Source organism: Narcine bancroftii, chromosome 12, assembly GCF_036971445.1.
Source record: "Narcine bancroftii isolate sNarBan1 chromosome 12, sNarBan1.hap1, whole genome shotgun sequence".
NCBI lineage: Eukaryota > Metazoa > Chordata > Chondrichthyes > Torpediniformes > Narcinidae > Narcine > Narcine bancroftii.
This window is the reverse complement of record NC_091480.1, coordinates 75,424,947-75,441,471: the sequence shown is the minus strand read 5'-3', so window position 1 is coordinate 75,441,471 and position 16,525 is coordinate 75,424,947. Positions and strand designations below refer to the sequence as shown.

The 16,525-nt window shown below is 39.5% G+C and overlaps 1 protein-coding gene across 7 annotated transcripts in view; it reads right to left on the bottom strand.

Moving 5' to 3' along the window:
- Positions 1 to 16,525, bottom strand: part of LOC138747566 (F-box/LRR-repeat protein 20) — a 137,051-nt gene that overhangs the window by 12,756 nt on the left and 107,770 nt on the right. For 6 of the 7 annotated variants that reach the window (XM_069906895.1, XM_069906894.1, XM_069906892.1 and 3 more), the window contains 6 exons: positions 12,274 to 12,342; positions 10,023 to 10,118; positions 7,714 to 7,840; positions 2,311 to 2,385; positions 701 to 831; positions 83 to 143 (listed from right to left, as the gene is read on the bottom strand). In XM_069906895.1, the coding sequence (XP_069762996.1) occupies positions 83 to 143; positions 701 to 831; positions 2,311 to 2,385; positions 7,714 to 7,840; positions 10,023 to 10,118; positions 12,274 to 12,342 (559 nt within the window). The remainder of the gene's footprint in view (positions 1 to 82; positions 144 to 700; positions 832 to 2,310; positions 2,386 to 7,713; positions 7,841 to 10,022; positions 10,119 to 12,273; positions 12,343 to 16,525) is intronic. The other variant, XM_069906893.1, reaches the window with a different exon arrangement.

Genomic DNA, 16,525 nt, shown 5'->3' with positions numbered 1-16,525 from the left:
TAGATTGTGTATTTCTCATGAGATAGACAATTAGCTTCTTGGGTTATGATCAAGGCTATACTCAGGTTATTGGAGCACTTACCCGGGCTAATGTGGTAAATCCCACATCTGTTAACTGTGAACATCTAGCAATTTCTAATATTCTGAAAAACAAAATTAAAATTAATTAAAGGAGCAAAATTTTGTCCACAGTCTCACCATTTTATGTCTATTTTGTGCCTGTTTATGTTAGCCATTTTGTATTGTTATATCCTCAATCAATACAAGAGTTCCATTTCTAAAAATGATTCCTTTGGCTATACTGATAGCATTTGTCAAATTACTAAATAAGTGCAAGTATTTTGCTTTATTTTTTCTTTAAGTTAAGCCAAATTGGTTCAAGAAATAACAGTTAAATTAATAAAAGTTATGTATCCTTTCCAAGTCAACTGTGTACTTGGGAGAATTTTGTACACAGCTTTTTCTGGCATTCAGTTTATAACATGGATCTAGCACACAATGCAACTTCAACTGAAAATCAAATATCTGACTCTCCAAAAACTACCTTCATAATTTAAGAAACTTTCAATACATACAGATTACAAACTCCAGTCACACCAGTGAAAATAGTGCCAGAGAAATGAAGCAAAGAATGTAACATATTTTTTAAAAAATCACAAAACAGACATATAAACAAAAGTGGCCATTGCTTTATGCCTACCTAAGTCGAATGCAATTCTGCCCCAGTGCATTCAAAATAGCATCAGTGATGTTACTACAGCCAGATACACAAAGTGATTGCAGTTTATGGCATCCTCTACAAATCGTTATCAGCCCTTCATCTGTGATCTGCTGCAAAATAAAATCACAACAAAAAAAATATTTTATAGACACATTTGAAGTAGTCAAGAGACAACACTATGCCACTGGTGGTTGGGACATCCTGTTCAACAGCTTCCTGATCTTCTCTCAGTGATGGTAGCAGAGAAAATAAAGCAGCAGTATGACAAGGCCATTTTCCTTTACTGCCTGACTAGATTCATTGCAACAGCAGATCCAGGAGAAAAAAAGATAACCCCCACCCACTTTCGTACTCTGCCAGGACACAGTGCACAATGATGGAAGTGGCTGAAAAGAGATTAAATTAAGTGGGTCAAACAAGGGAGAGCATGATTAAATTTATATGGACTCTTATCTCCACCACTACATTTTAAAAGGTTAAAAAACAGGTGGCTTTTTTTGATCAAATTTCAAGATATCTTCCAGGTAAAGGACTAAGGAGGGGTGAGATTGAACAAGGTAGGAATTACTAACAACTATAGCCAGTTGTGTTGGGTGAAACAGATTTTTATTACCACAAAGAATCTTGATCTTCCTGCTGGTAATAAGAACCAAAATATTATGACATTCATACAATGACAAACTCAATAACACAAATTACACAGCAGGAGGTTTGTTCACACAGTAAACTGTAATTATACATTTGCAACAACTGAAAAAAAAATAAGCTTCAAGATCACAAAGACTAAATTTAAGAGCTTGAAGATTCATGACGAAAAGTGGAAGTTGATTTTAAATTATTCAAATTGTGCTTCCACTGCGAGGAAGTGCCAGAGAGGTGAATTTCCCCAACATTCTCAGAACAAATACAAGAAACAGCCAAAGTTAATAAACAAGCAGAGAATTGCAGTTACACAAACTATCTCATGGTTTAGCAAGGGGAAGAAGGAGAGATTTAGTTAAATAAAATTGCACAGAACAAATTGGAGAGTGCTGCAATGCACAGTGGTCGCAGAACATGACAGTTACAATTTATTTTTAAATTGTGGTAGTCCTAATTTTCCCCAAACAAGTAGGTGTCCTTGTCGAAACCTACACATATCTCAGCCAACCCAGCTCTCATTCTCAACTGCCAGTGCTTGTTGAGTAAAGAATCAATGGCGATTGACATCTGTGGACCCTCCCATACCCAATTCAGAAAATTTCAAATGCCCCCTACGACAGTGGTGAAAAAGGAGTAAGAGAAGGAAAGTTGTAAAGTCTTTCCAAATAAGATGACAAGACCCTTTCACGGCTGAAAAATTAAGGTAGTCAAAAAAGTCGAAACCAGAAGTAAAATTTGGCTGGCGCTCAGAATAAATCTTTCAGACATCATGTACTTTCTTAATCCCCAAAGCAAATGCGATGTACTGCTTTGAATGAACATTCTTTTTACTTTCACAAAATGTATTTTGCTCTTTTGGAAACCACAGTTATTTAGCAATGTTTCGCATTATTTTGTTTTTAAATGTTTTTACAAGTACTTTTCTCTTTTCCATCAGTTGCACTTACAGAGCACGTTTGTAGGTTCAGAGTGACCAGCTCAGGACAGTGAGCACCAATGTGTTTCAAAGCTTCGTCTTCAAGCTGTGTGGAGAGAACAAGAACACTTCATTTCAAACTCACAGTTATTAGAGATTTTTTTTTTTAAAAACACAGAAATCCTACAATGTTGCCATACGGAAAACCCAACTTTGGTCGTTTACACTGAATAGATCAAAGACAGCATAGTGCCAGGTCATTGTGTCTTTTTACACAGTAAGCCGGCCTTCCAGGAGCAAAAGAACCGGGACGTGTAACTCAACAGCGTCAGCGTCTAGTGCCACGTATAACATACCATATTTGACAGCATGCTAGACCCACTTTTTTTCCACAAAAAATGACTCAAAAATATTCCCCTGGTTGAAATTAGGGTGATAATGGTGAGTAATGCCGACAGTGATTATCATCGCTGCGTGGCTCATTTGCATCACCGCTATAAGTCCCAACACTGGTCATTGTTGTGTTGAGAAAATGTCAGGTTCGAGAGAGACTAGTCTGGACACAAGGGTTTGCAATCAAACATTACTTTTATTAACACACAATAGAGGAGTATGGGAAAATCATAGCAGGAATAAAACACACACATGCACAATTTATAAGAGCATGGGAAAATATGAGCACAATTTAATAAAAAAATACGCATACAATTTATAGAAGGGCATGGGAAAATACATGCACATTTAATGAAACATATGCCCACAATTTATAAAAGAGCATGGGAAAATCTACTGCAAGTAGTGGATTTCATTCTTTTCCCCCCACTCACATACCACCTTAAGTAATCCCTTACTAGTCACTGCTATCTATCATTGGGGGCTGTTGGCATGCTGTTGTGTGGCGGGGGGGGGGGGGGGGGGGAGAGAAGCTTCAAACTGAGGACAAACCCACAGACTAGCTTCACTGAGAACGGGGCGGTGTGATCAGTGTGGGGGATGGTCTTTTATCACAATGCCACTCCCTAACACTAAAATTCTCTCCCTTAATATCTGAAGGTCTGAATGTCTTGAATACATTCAGTAACTGACCATTCACACCCTCCTTCTGTAGAGTTCCAGATTCAGTACCCTTTGACACAAATTTTTTTATCTTATTGATGAATGATCAAGCCTTATTTTGAAAGCCCTACAACCACCCCACATCTGTCCTGTCTCTCATTCTCCTCCCAGTACTTCACAAACATAATGAAACAGTGAGTCAAGTAGAGGATGCATCACTATTTCGCCACCAGCTCATTTCAGACTTCTGGGAGCATGCATAGACACCCGAGATAAGCTAAACCCCAAGTGCTTGCTGGTCCAGTCTTCCCTAGTGAACTACTTACTGTCAGCCAGATTGACTCTGCTTTTACTTTTGCTGTATAATTGTGGGCCACTGGGAGAGAGAGACAGTGGTATTATTATTAACAAGATTTTTTCTGTTGTCCTACTTGTGTATTTTGTCCAAGTTTTAAATGCTTACCCATAAAAACACTCAAAGAAATGGTACACATCCACATCCTCACCCGTGTTGGTCTCTGAATGCTTCTACATAGACTATATTCTGGCAGTGTTACTGCATTCCGGCACTGTTACTACCTCTGCTGCCAGAAAAAACTGGAATGACCCCACCCCGTCTCAGTGCTTTTTACAGAGCAGGCACAGCATAAAAAAGCCGCAAATATCCTGGAACGAAGTGGCTGTGTAAAAGTCTCTATTAATTCAAAAGGAAATCAGCCTCAACTATAATTCATTACTAATGTAGAAATACTAAATTCAGTCAGTACTGCATCCAACATTCAATAAAAGCAAGATACCATTTTGTTGCTTTTCCACTTTCTTTGAAAACTCCACCACATTAAAGACAGCAGCAAAGCACTGAGATTCAGAAGAATTCAAGGGTTTACAATAGGCACAATGGTGGTACAAAGCACAGCTAGAAAAGCTCCTGCTTAATGGCTCGAGCGACATGGCCTTCATTGCTGTCTGGAGTTGCATGTTCTTCCTGTGACTACATGGGCTGCCACTGGTTGTTCTGGTTTCCTCTTGCATCCCAAAGATGTACAGAGTGGCAAGGTAGTTGGCCACTGTAAATGGTCCTGGGAGTGGCAGAAACTGGGTGGTGGAAGGGAGGAGTTGACGGGAATGTGGGGAGAATGAAATCGAATTTAGTGTAGAATTAGTTTGATGGTCAGCAGCCTCAAATGTCCAAAGGAACTTATTTCCATGGTTTAGGACTCTATCGTAGCTTTCAGGTAAAATAGTTCCAATGAAGTCATTAAACTAAAACTATAGGTTCAGTCAGGCCCAAATATTACCAATATTTTCTGCTACAGATGTTTATTCCTAGTAACAGAACTGTATCGTTGTTGGCTGAGATTCCATGAGGCAAATATGACAACCACAGATGAATCAGGAGATGCCTGATTAAACAGATGTAATGGGTAGTATGGGAGGTGACGTGCTCTTTCTGCCATTTACACTGGGCTTCTGTACATTAAACTCTACATGAACTTTGGATTCTCAGTGTCATCTATAACTCTGCTTCACCAGCTTGAGTAATCAAGGCCAGGGATTCCAAGCAGTTAGTGGGATGTTTCATTTGCCTTCCCCCTCCAAAGTGGCTTTGGGACCATTCTTGAATCTTTTTCTCTTCCCTGGTCATTTCTTACCATTATAAAGTTCATAATAGAAGGACTTTTAGAAGTCTGCTGTCAGGACTGTAAACAACATGGCCTATGCAACATAGTTAAATGAATTCAATGACATGAAAGAGGACAGAGACAATGGTTCAGTTTCCTTTCAAGATACGAGCAATGGTCCACATTTTCCAGGTCATCCCATGAAGCCCTTTATTGTAGAAGACTGTGCAATAGAAGCAAGCCAGAAGGGGGCCCCTGTCAGGCAAGTGATGAACTTGAAGCCTATCCTCTCACATGCTAATAGGCTAATGATCTCAGGCTCAGCCCACAAAGGCAAGCCGACTTAAGTCTCATCTGCATGCAGGCAATTTGACAATCCGAGGTTGGGGTTTCTGAAGTGAAGACAATGTGGGTTGAACAGTTTTCCATTGATCACGAGGCGTATCACTCCAGCAGATAGATCATTGATGGAGAGACAGACTGGCCTGAAGCCAAGTCAGGACTGCATCAACACTAAACTAAAAACATTACGAAACAAGAGGAAACTTGACCTGATTTAAGGTGAATGAGGAGGAAGTTCTTTGGTAAAGGGAGCCATATTTCACTACAGTCTAGCATCAAGGTGGCCATGATGCAAAATCAAACTTAACACCAATTCTGGCAATGAGGAAATGTAACTCAACTTTAAATAAATGCCTGAGCAAATATTTTAACTACATGAACCTAAATGAAGAAGCAGGCTACACCAAATGCCAAATGTAGTCAGTGCATCATTCAACATTTAGTATAAATGACAACTTTGAAAAGAAACAAGCCTTCAAGCCTTAGCCAGTCCATTCTGCCTTGGTACCAATAATCTTGACCACCACAGATGAAGTGGCTCTAATGGTAAGAGTGAGGATTGTAATGTTAATTACAAAATTACACAAATTAGCTGTCTCAAATTTCAGCAACAAGCTATCTCCTTTAATTCGAGCATTTCAAAGCACTTGCAGAGGAGTTTTTTAAAAATAACACTGCAGTATTGCTGGGGTTATTACCAAAATGAGTACAGTTTGTTATGAGCCCAGAGGACCCCAAAACCCAGCAGTAGATATTCACCAAGACAAATGGTTACTTAAACAAAAGTTGTTTTTAATTATCTTTAAACATGAAAACAGGATCACATTTTAACTTATCACTATTAACGTAATTAACCTAACTTAACCGCCTTCTAATTCTAAGCACACGTGTATGTAAGTTCAGAAAAGTTCTTTGATTCACAGTCCAATCTTATTTCTCATTCATCCAAGTTCACTGGTTGCAGGCAATTCTTATACTGTACACAGAATTTAACATTTATGAAGTTCACCAGGCTTTGGTGCTTCAATGGTAAATGGTTACCACTCAGGAAGGTTCTTGTTGGTTTTCAGAGAAAGATTTGTTGTTCACTGGACACAAACAGATTCCTTCCAATCAGCCACGTCAATGTCTGCAGAAGAAATTTGCCCCATCAGGGATTTCCAGATGATAACCTCTTTCTTTCAGGTCACCACAGAGTTCCTTTATTTCAAATAAAACATTAGACAGATAGCCATTTCCTCTTGTATGGACCGCAACGGCCTTGACCAGGCTGAACTAAGAACTCACAACCCGTCTTCAAAATGGGGTTTTTCCACAAGTTTGCTAGCTTGTCCTGTTCCAGTCCCAGCTGAACTGTAGAACTGAATTTTTTCTCTCTCTCTCTCAGAAAAAAAAACATGACTCTCTTAGAACAGCCAACTGCACTCAGACAGACTGCGGACCTAATCTTCCGAGTTCGTTCATCCGTTGCTTTCCTAAACAATAATCCATTACCCAACAGCATGTCCAATTAACACCAACTTGTGAAGTCCTTATAGGCATTCTTCAAAGTTTGTGCAAAGGCACTCAGAGCCTGAACTGTCTGGCTTGAGTAGAGCTCTGGCATTTTAAATGAGCTCGGTTTTGAAGTGTTTGTATGTGACCTGAACTAAAAAAAAACCTGCCACAATTTATCTCCTTTAAACCATATCTATAGACAATATAAAATATAACAATCTGTCAGATTGGCCCTCATAAATCAAAGTATTGAATTTAGGAGTTGGGATGTTATGGTAAGAGTGAGGCCAAATTTGGAGTATTGTGTGCAGTTTTGATCACCTAACTACAGGAAAGATACCAAGATAGAAAGAGTGCAGGGAAGATTTATTAGGATGTTGCCCAAACTTCAGGAACGGAGTTACAGGGAAAGGTTAAACAGTTTAGGACCTTATTCCCTGGAGCACAGAAGAATGAGGGGAGATTTGATAGAGGTATTTAAAATTATGCAGGGGTTAAACAGAGTAAATGTAGATAGGCTTTTTCCACTGAGGGAGGGTGAGATACAAACCAGAGGACATAGATTAAGGGTGAAAGGGGAAACGTTTAGGGAGAACACGAGAGGGAATTTCTTCACACAGAGAGTGGTGGAAGTGTGGAACGGGCAGCCAGCTAAAGTGGTGAATGCAGGTTTAATTTTAACATTTAGAAGAATTTGTATAGGGAGAGATATGGAGGGCTATGGGCTGAGTGTGGGTCAGTGGGACTAGGTAGAAAAATGGTTCGGCACAGACTAGAAGGCCCCTGTTTCTGTGCTATAATGTTCTGTGGTTTTAAAGCTGAAGTGCAATTATTGTCTATTTGAATAATATCTCACAACAGCGCTGGCTGGCAGGCATGCAACATGCTCAATGTACATGATGGATCACCATGCTGACCTGAGTACATCCTTTCAGAAACAGAGCCTTCAGTCCACAGCAGCCTTTCACCAGTGCTTGAATTCCATCCTTTGTCACCTGATCACACCAGGATATATTCAGTTGCTCTAGAAGTGGACATCCCTCACTGGAAACAAACAATGCTTCAAGAATAACTGCTGAGATGCAATAGTGATGAAAAGAAAACACACAACTTAAACTATATGTTAATGAACTTCCAGCAAGCATCATTTATTCACACAACAGGTTGACAATCAAGTTGTTGTCCAATCAGAGTTTCACCTGGTGAAGCCCGTGCTCAAATTGGAAGATCAGAATAAACCAGAATTGACAAAATAGCAACCAGACAAGGGTGAAAAAATTACTTCTCTAAAAACAGGATTTTGCAATTTTAGAAACTGCAATCAAATGCACATGGGGAAAATATTCACAGTGTATTCTAAGTTGTGCTATAGGGAGATAATGGTGCCACAAGAACCAAGCACAAATTGTTTAATACTAACCTTAAGAATGTTATCTTCACATATTACAGAACAAATAGGAGGTCATATTGATTTCCTTCTCCGCCAATACAAACCAGGAAAAATTTTGCACGGAATGTCCGTTTACCTTGTGATTAGTTATTGAAGGAATCACTGAACCAGAAAGTACAGGGAGCTTTTATCACCTTGTCCAGCTTGCTTTTGTTAATTGTTTCAAAACTTTCTCAGCCTACATCTGGGGAACTACAGCATGCAAGTTTCTGAGAGTCTTTCTCTTTAAATTAGTTCTCTAAACCTAGCAGCAGCTTTTAACCCATAGATTCTAAAGGTTTAATTTCCCTTGTGGCCCAGTCATGCAAGTAAATGGTCACAATGCTTTCAAGTCTGATGGCTTTTTACAGTTATGCTGTTTAAAATTCACACGTTATTCAATTGCTCATCAGTCGCAATGAAAGGGATCGTGCTGACTATTCCAACAACCAGAAATTGGCATTTAGACATTATGGGAACAATGAGAAATTTCAGTTTCAGCAAAATATCAATATGCAAGATTGAAGAAGTGACCTGTGCCATATTTAATCTAACCAGAGGGATCAGTTACATGGATAATTTCAAGGTTATTTACACAGTTCATGGAAGATATCAAATCTTGGTGCTCTGGGTATTGCTGATAGCATCAGCTTTTATTGCCCATCCCTCATTGCTTTAAGTATGGGGGGGGGGTGGGGGGGGGGAGGCGATTGCTTTCATTTACCTTGCAATGTTTTGCAAAATGGAAGCAGGGCCACTTCACATTGAAATTAAGATAAACTGCACCATGGTTAAACCAAGCAATGGCTAATTGACAAGTGTAAACATTTTTCTTAAATGATAATCCAGCAGCTTCATTATCTCCTCGAACTGAATTCTCAAAAGTTCAGATGAGATTTAAGATTTTATTACCCAGATTATCTCAGAACATAGCCATTAAATTATTGTAACTACCGCCGGCACCTTTGTCCCAGAGGAACAGTAACAAATACCAGAGGGCATCTGAGTAAGGTGAGGGGAGGAAAGTTAGGGGAGACATCAGGGTAAGTTTTTTTCTACAGAGTAATGGGTGCCTGGAGTGCACTGACGGGGTAGTGGTGAAGGCTGGTACAATATGGACATTTAAAAGACTCTTCAGCACATGGTGCAAAGAAAAAAAGTGTTATGGGTGTGAAGTAGGGAAGGTTCAGATGGTTAAGTAGGTTTATATACACCAGCACAAATTTATATTCTACCGTAGTACATTTTTGTAGTACATTTAAATGTACTGAATGCACTTAGTACACACATTCTTCAAGAATAGGCGAAGTAAAGGTTATAGAGAACAGGCAGGTAAGCGTAGCTGAGTTCACGGCCAGCTTAGCCATAATCTTATCATATGGCAGAACAAGCTCGATGGGCCAAACGGCCCACTTCTGCTGCTGTTTATGATGTTTTAATATTCTCATTTCATTCCGACTCATACTTTCATTTACCAAATGCTGTCAGATTATTCAATGATAATTATTCCTAGGGTAATAATTAGCTGTACAATGCTAATGGCGATTCTTTGTTTGCCCTACATCAGGAAAAAGGAAATGTTTTTATACATAACATCTTTGTGTTATTACACTACAATAAAAGGAATCTGTTCACAAGTCAAGAGAAATGTCTAACTGCATTAACTTACTGAATGGCAATGCTAAATGCAAGTACAAACATAGGGTTAATGTCACAGATTGCTACTAAACACTTGCAAAATACGATTAAAGAAAGAAAAAGAATCTGATAATAAAATGCTCTGTCAATAAAACTCACCTCAGAGATTTCAAAGAAAGGTTTGTGATAGACGTACATGAAGCTAGGTCTAAACTTCTTAGCTTGGAGCAAAATTTACTTAGACTAGTACAGGTTCTGTAAAACAAGAACACAAAGTGATCAAGAATCCACCCTAACTGCTTGAAGAATAACAAGACTGTCAAGGGGATCAGATGCTTCTGTTTACTTCATTGTATGTGCATGGCCTGCTGAATATTTCAACCTATTTCTGTTTATCCCTTGTCTCAAATAAAAGAAACAGCAGATAGAAAAAAAATTATTTACTACAAGATTTAATTTTATGAAAAACTTCACTTGCCAGCATCAATTAATGCAGTATGTTAATGTGCAAGTTCATTAGCAGGAAAATAAAAATACCGTAACATTTTTTTTGCCTTTTTTTAAGTTATGGCAGCAGACAAGCATTAGGGGAATAACATTGCTATTAATAACCATAACTACAGTTAATATAGCAGCTTTAACACATTAGGCAGTTTGTAAGGTGAATACTGTAATCGTGATGGCAGCACAGGATTCGATAACTGATTTGCAAAAAGCAACACAAAAAAAAAATCAACATTATTCAAGGATGTAATCAGCAATTAAAGGCTTGTAACTGCAGATCTGACATCTTGCATTTGAGGTTGGGTATTACTCGAAACAGTCATTAGAATTGGAAGTTACAAAGTATTGTGGGCTTTTGATCTAATCAAAGACCCACACCAACTTCTGAAGATGGCACAGAAAATAAATCTTTGGACATTTAAAAGGTCAGTAAATGTTGTTTCAACAGAGTTATATAGTGTGGAAACAGGCCCTTCTGTCCAATTTTCCCATGCCAATCAAAATGTCCCACCTACACTAGCCCCATCTGTCTGCATTTGGCCCATATTCCTCTAAACCAATGTTATCCCTGTTCTGTCCATTTTTTTTTCCTTAAACAATGTCAAATGACTTCTGGAAGTCCATTCAAAGTTATTTAGCAATTTTAGCTGGTTTGATCATTGTTTAAGATGCCAACTGTTCCATGTGTAAAACAGACTGCCAGGACCCAAGTCTCCATCTCATTTCTTCCTGTCAAATACGATGGAAACTTTTCTGCTCCTTCCTCTGATTCGCTGCACAACTCTTCCTCACCCCAGAGGATTCTCTTTGGTCACAAGCTCAAAGGTAGCAGATAGCTGGACTGAAGCGAGATGTGTAGACAAAGAGAAAGACAGGGTAGGGGAAGATCACATTCATCACAGAGCAGGAGATTATTGTCTACCAACAAATGGGAAGCACTCTGTCTGTCCCAAACCAATTCCCCCCTCCCCCATTCATCGTGCTGGCCAGAGTGCAGCCAAGAGACTTTTAGCTGTGCAGTGAGTGGCCACACCACTTGCCCCAGCCCATCAAAGCAGCCTCGTATCATTGGAGCAATCCATTGAGGCATGAGCAATTCAATCACCATTTCAATGATAGAGGCATACCAGAGTAGGGCATAGGTTTGCACCATGTTCTTGGCAGAGCGGGCAGACAGCCACTGCAGATGTTTTTGTTGAAGTATAGGTTAGGAAAGGTACATGCTTGGATGATTGGATTGCAGGACAAAGATCACTATGAAATGCAGGAGATTAAGAAATGGATATCAAATAAAAAAGTTGAAAAACTTAGTTGATCACATTTGAAGTTATCTAGAACTATAATTCAGCACTTCTAGGGGAAGGCTGCTAAACAGTACACTATTCAATACTCAACTCTGACATCTTAGCATATTTTATGGTTGAAACCATTTGTAAATAGCTGTTTTTACTGTTCGACTGATTTCTTGAGATTACATTGGACAGAGTTGTGAAACAGCCAAGGAAGGACATAAATAGCAACTTTTCAATTCCTAGTAAGAAGCTTGTATCAATTCCAGTGTGTAATGGTGGCGAATTCAGCAGTTTTATCAGAAGTATCGCTCCTATAAATTTTTTACATTTGAAACTAGCTTGCAATTCACCATGGCTATGAATTAGAAGATTTATAGTAAGAACTTGCCAGAAATTCAAACCCTTTCATTTGTTTACATCAGTAAATGTTAAACATGGAAAACAAAGGTTGCTTTTTCCAAAATCTTAACAGCACATTTTTGCATCAATAGAAATAACAGTCCCTCCTACTCTCTCGTAGCTTTCACTGTGACCTTAGCCATTCGTCCAAGCTCGTGTCAGAAAACAAAGACAACAGGTTATGAGAAGTTTTCAAATTACAACATTTTACTTACGCATCTGTGATTTTTGTGCATCCATTCAGATTTAACTGTTCAATATTTCTGCAATTTTGAGCAAAGGTCCTAGAACAATAAAACAGTGTCACACTTTTGAAGTGCAGTGCAAAATTAAAGAAGAAACTTTCCATCAAATGGATTATACTGGCAGTGAATCGTTACAATTCCCTGCCCATGACCAACAATGACATGCTCTTATATAACCTTTAACATGGGAACAACATCCACTGGTCCCAAGGAGCTTCACTTGCAGCATTAAAACCCACCATATTCAACACAACGACAAAGCTCAAACCAGACCAGTTTTCATCTCAGCAAATGATGGGACCCGAAAACTACATCTGCTGACTTAGATTCTCTCAGAACCACGGAATACAAGACACAGGAGCAGAAATAGGCATTTGGTCCCTCACTAAAAATAGGGCAAACAAGATCATAGCTGATCCTTTCTTTTCCTGCAATACTGTTGGTATTGCAGTTAGTGCAATGCCTTGTCAGCGCCAGCAATTGGGAGCAGACTGGGGTTCGAATCCCATGCTGTCTGTAAGGAGTTTGTACATTCTCCCGTGTCAGCATGGGTTTTCTCCGGGGGCTCCAGTTTCCTCCCACCGTTTAAAACGCATCGGGGGTGTAGGTAATGAGTGTAAATTGGGCGATACGGACTCATGGGCCAAAATGGTCTGTTTTCGTGTTGTATGTCTAAATTTAAATTTATCCCTTTAATATCCAAATCTTGGCTCAGTGACTGAACTAATAAACCCTCTGAGGTTGAGAATTTCAAATTCTCAAGCTCAGGCCCAAAACGTCAGTAACATATCTTTACCTCCTATAGATGCTGCGAGACTGGCATCTCCATGTTTTTACAGAGAATTTCAATGTCACCACCCTGTAAGCAAAAGGAGCTTTCATCTGTCCTTACTGATTGGCCTTTATTTTAAAGGAATGATCCTTGATTCTAGACATCCGAGACAAATATCAAATATGTAACAGCCTTGTCAAACCCCAACATAGTTTTGCACATTTCAATGAGATATCCCTCATTTTTCCAAATCTGAGTGGAGGACCAGAATGCTTAATCTTTCATCATACAGCAAACCATCATCTCGCAAATGCAGCTGATGGAACCTTTGTCGTGATATTGCTATTCTTAGAGGGGGCAGGCAGATGCCAATATTGCAGATGTTGTGTCACCACAGACCTACATGATTGGGATCAAATTCTCTTTCACTAAAGGCCAGCATACAATTTGGCTTCTTAATTGCTTATTCTTTCTGAATGTAAACTTTCAGATGATTTGGGAACATTTAAAAAAAAATGCTGCCCTTCATTTATTTATATCAAAATAGAAAAAGTGTCCAAAGACAGGTGATTAAGTGCAATGTGGAAAAATGCAAACTTAAATCTGTTTATATTTCTGAAGTCTCTCTGCATCCTATTCATAGGACACTTTGTTACCTGGCTTTGGACCATCTATAACATTACACATATTGCACACAATGATATTCAAATCAATGATTATAGATCGTGAGCTGGGACCCAAAACTGATCCCTATGGTGCACTTTCCCAAAACAAAACATTCCTCAAAGACTCTCAAAACCATGTGTTCTAAGAAGGAATTGCTGGAGGAACTCAGGAGGTCAGACACAATCCTTAATTCTTGGTTTGCTCAAGATTCAAGCTTTTGTTCCCCCACGTTCCTAATCTTGTTGAATAATCTCACCATTCCCATTAACAAAGGCATCCTAAAGGTTCAAGTTTCTTGTCAAATGTACAATACAGTGATGAATTTTCCAAGCAGTCCAAGCTCGACATCTCATAAAAATTACAAACAAGACACCATAGAGATGTGCAGAGAAAAGACAACCTAATTTTTATTTTAAGCGCGAGGTTCATTCAAGAATCTGATAACAGTAGGAAAGAATCAGAGTGTAATTTTATACTCACGAATCATGAGTGAAAATGGTGGCACTGCCAGAGCTGCTGTAACGGCAGCGATGCTGCTGGTGCAGTCTCAGGAGGCTTGGCAGTGGAGATTCAGCCCATTAACCTTCATTTTAAACATCAAGAAACAACAGTGGGCCTTACCCAAAATGCTTGGCCATGGAATCCAGGGGATCAGCTGACCAGGCCAGGGAACCAAAGCAAGAGAATAGCCCCCACGAAGGAAAAGCCTGGGAAGGAGACAATGCAGTGAACCAGCGAGTGGCTCAGAGGCTGAAGGGCCCACACAGGCTACAGGACCCTGGCGGCCAGAGGTCTCAAACTAGGCAGCAGGAGACTGGCTTGTGGGAACTAGATATCAGGAATGGGGCTCAGAGGGCAAGAAGGGCTTCAAAGGGGCCTCAGATGTTAAAAGCTTCTGGGCAGTATTGGTAATCTGGATGCGGGAGCTTGGATTCACCAACGGATCGAACAAGAGTCTGTGCAACTGGAGAGGCTCTGGGAGCACTGGTGGTAAATTCACAAATCCTGTCTCTGAAGGGACTCTTTTACTTCTCTTTCTCTGGTGGTTGGGGATGTCATGCAGTGCTAGTATCACTTCATTCTGTGCCTTTACAACAGGCAAAAGTTGACAAATTTCATGTATTATTGAATTTGTGTATCAGTGCATGATAATAAAGGAATCATCTTCTCTTCCCGATGGGGTTGAAGTGGTGAAGCTGGTGTGATAATTTGTCTTTTAATATGTTGACCACTTTTCCAAGGCAGCGGTGGGTATAGATGGTGTCGATGAAAGGGAGGAGGTACGTGAGCAGCATTAACAATTCTGCAATTTCTTGCAGTCTTGGATGGAGTAGTTCCCACACATAGAGTGATACATCCTGACAGGATGCTTTCAATGTTTTCATCTGTAGAAGTTGTTCAGGGATGCAGATGACATGCCAAACGCTCTCATACATCAGGCCCAAATACATGACATTCACTGGCTTGCCCGTGTTTATTAGAAACTGAAAAATAGGAGCAAGAGCAGGCCATCTGCTTTACCATTCAGTACAATCACGCTACACAATAATTGAGGATGGAATAGTGAGCACTGAGGGCAGCACAGTCACTGTTTCATCCTAACCTTCAAAATGTATAGGGTTGTAGGTTAATTAGGGCATTCAGCTGGCATGGGCTCATGGTCCTGAAGGGCCTGTTACTGTGTTGGATGACTGTTTTTTTTTTAAAAAGCACTATATATTTATACAAAATTGTCAGATAATAAACAACATTCCCTAAAACTCCAGATCAATTCATCCTTTCTTATTATGCAATAAAATAGCCTCCACCACCTTGGTTCCTCAATCCACAAACCTCCAGATTCAAGAATAGCTTCTTTCTTGCTGTTACCAGAATCTTAAAGGAACCTCTCATTGATAAAAGATGTCCCTGCATTGATTAACTGTATTTTTCTCTATACCCTGCACTTTGTAACACTTGTTTTATTATTTCACTATTGCACTTATGTATGGGTTGATTTGTCTGGAAAGCATGCAAAAATACATTCTCGACTGTATCTCAGTACATGTGACAACAAACAGTTCAATTAATCAACTTACCAAGAAAACACACCACAAATCCATACACGCATCTCTAATTTCCTTATTGCCCTATCGAGAGAGGCTAGGCAGCTTGGAATTTATAAAGAATAAGGGATGACTTTATTCAAATGTAAAATTCCAGAGGATCTTGACAGCAGATTTAAGACATCAAGAGTCATGAACAAGGGAACATAGCTACAAAATAAGGGGTCAATTAGCATAAAACTTTCTTGTCCCAGAGATTAATGAATCTTGAATTTTCTGCCCCAGAGGGTGGGAAAGACCATATCATTAGATATATTTAAAGAGGAGATCATTTGAATGCTTGAATATTTGAAAGTAAGGAAATGAGCAGAATGGAGATCTGATTATAGAAGAGAAGTTGGTGCCAGCATCACCATACAGGCAAGGACTGGCTTGGAGGCATACCTGCTGTTTTCTTGTGTTCTTCTGATTTATTGCAAATAATTACCACTGCCCAATGATTCAAGCAAAACATGAAAATCTGCACATGCTGTGTTTGTGGCAAAAGCACAAAAATGCTGGAGGAACTCATCAGCCCTTGCAGCGTCCATAGGATGGACTCAGTCCCAGAAATTTGGTCAACATCTTTACCTCCTATGGATGCTGAAGACCTGGCAAGTTCCTCTGGTTTTTTTCTGCTTTTACTGTCCAGGAACTGATGAATACCCCTACCAATGTTTGCTAATCCTCATTGTTGTTA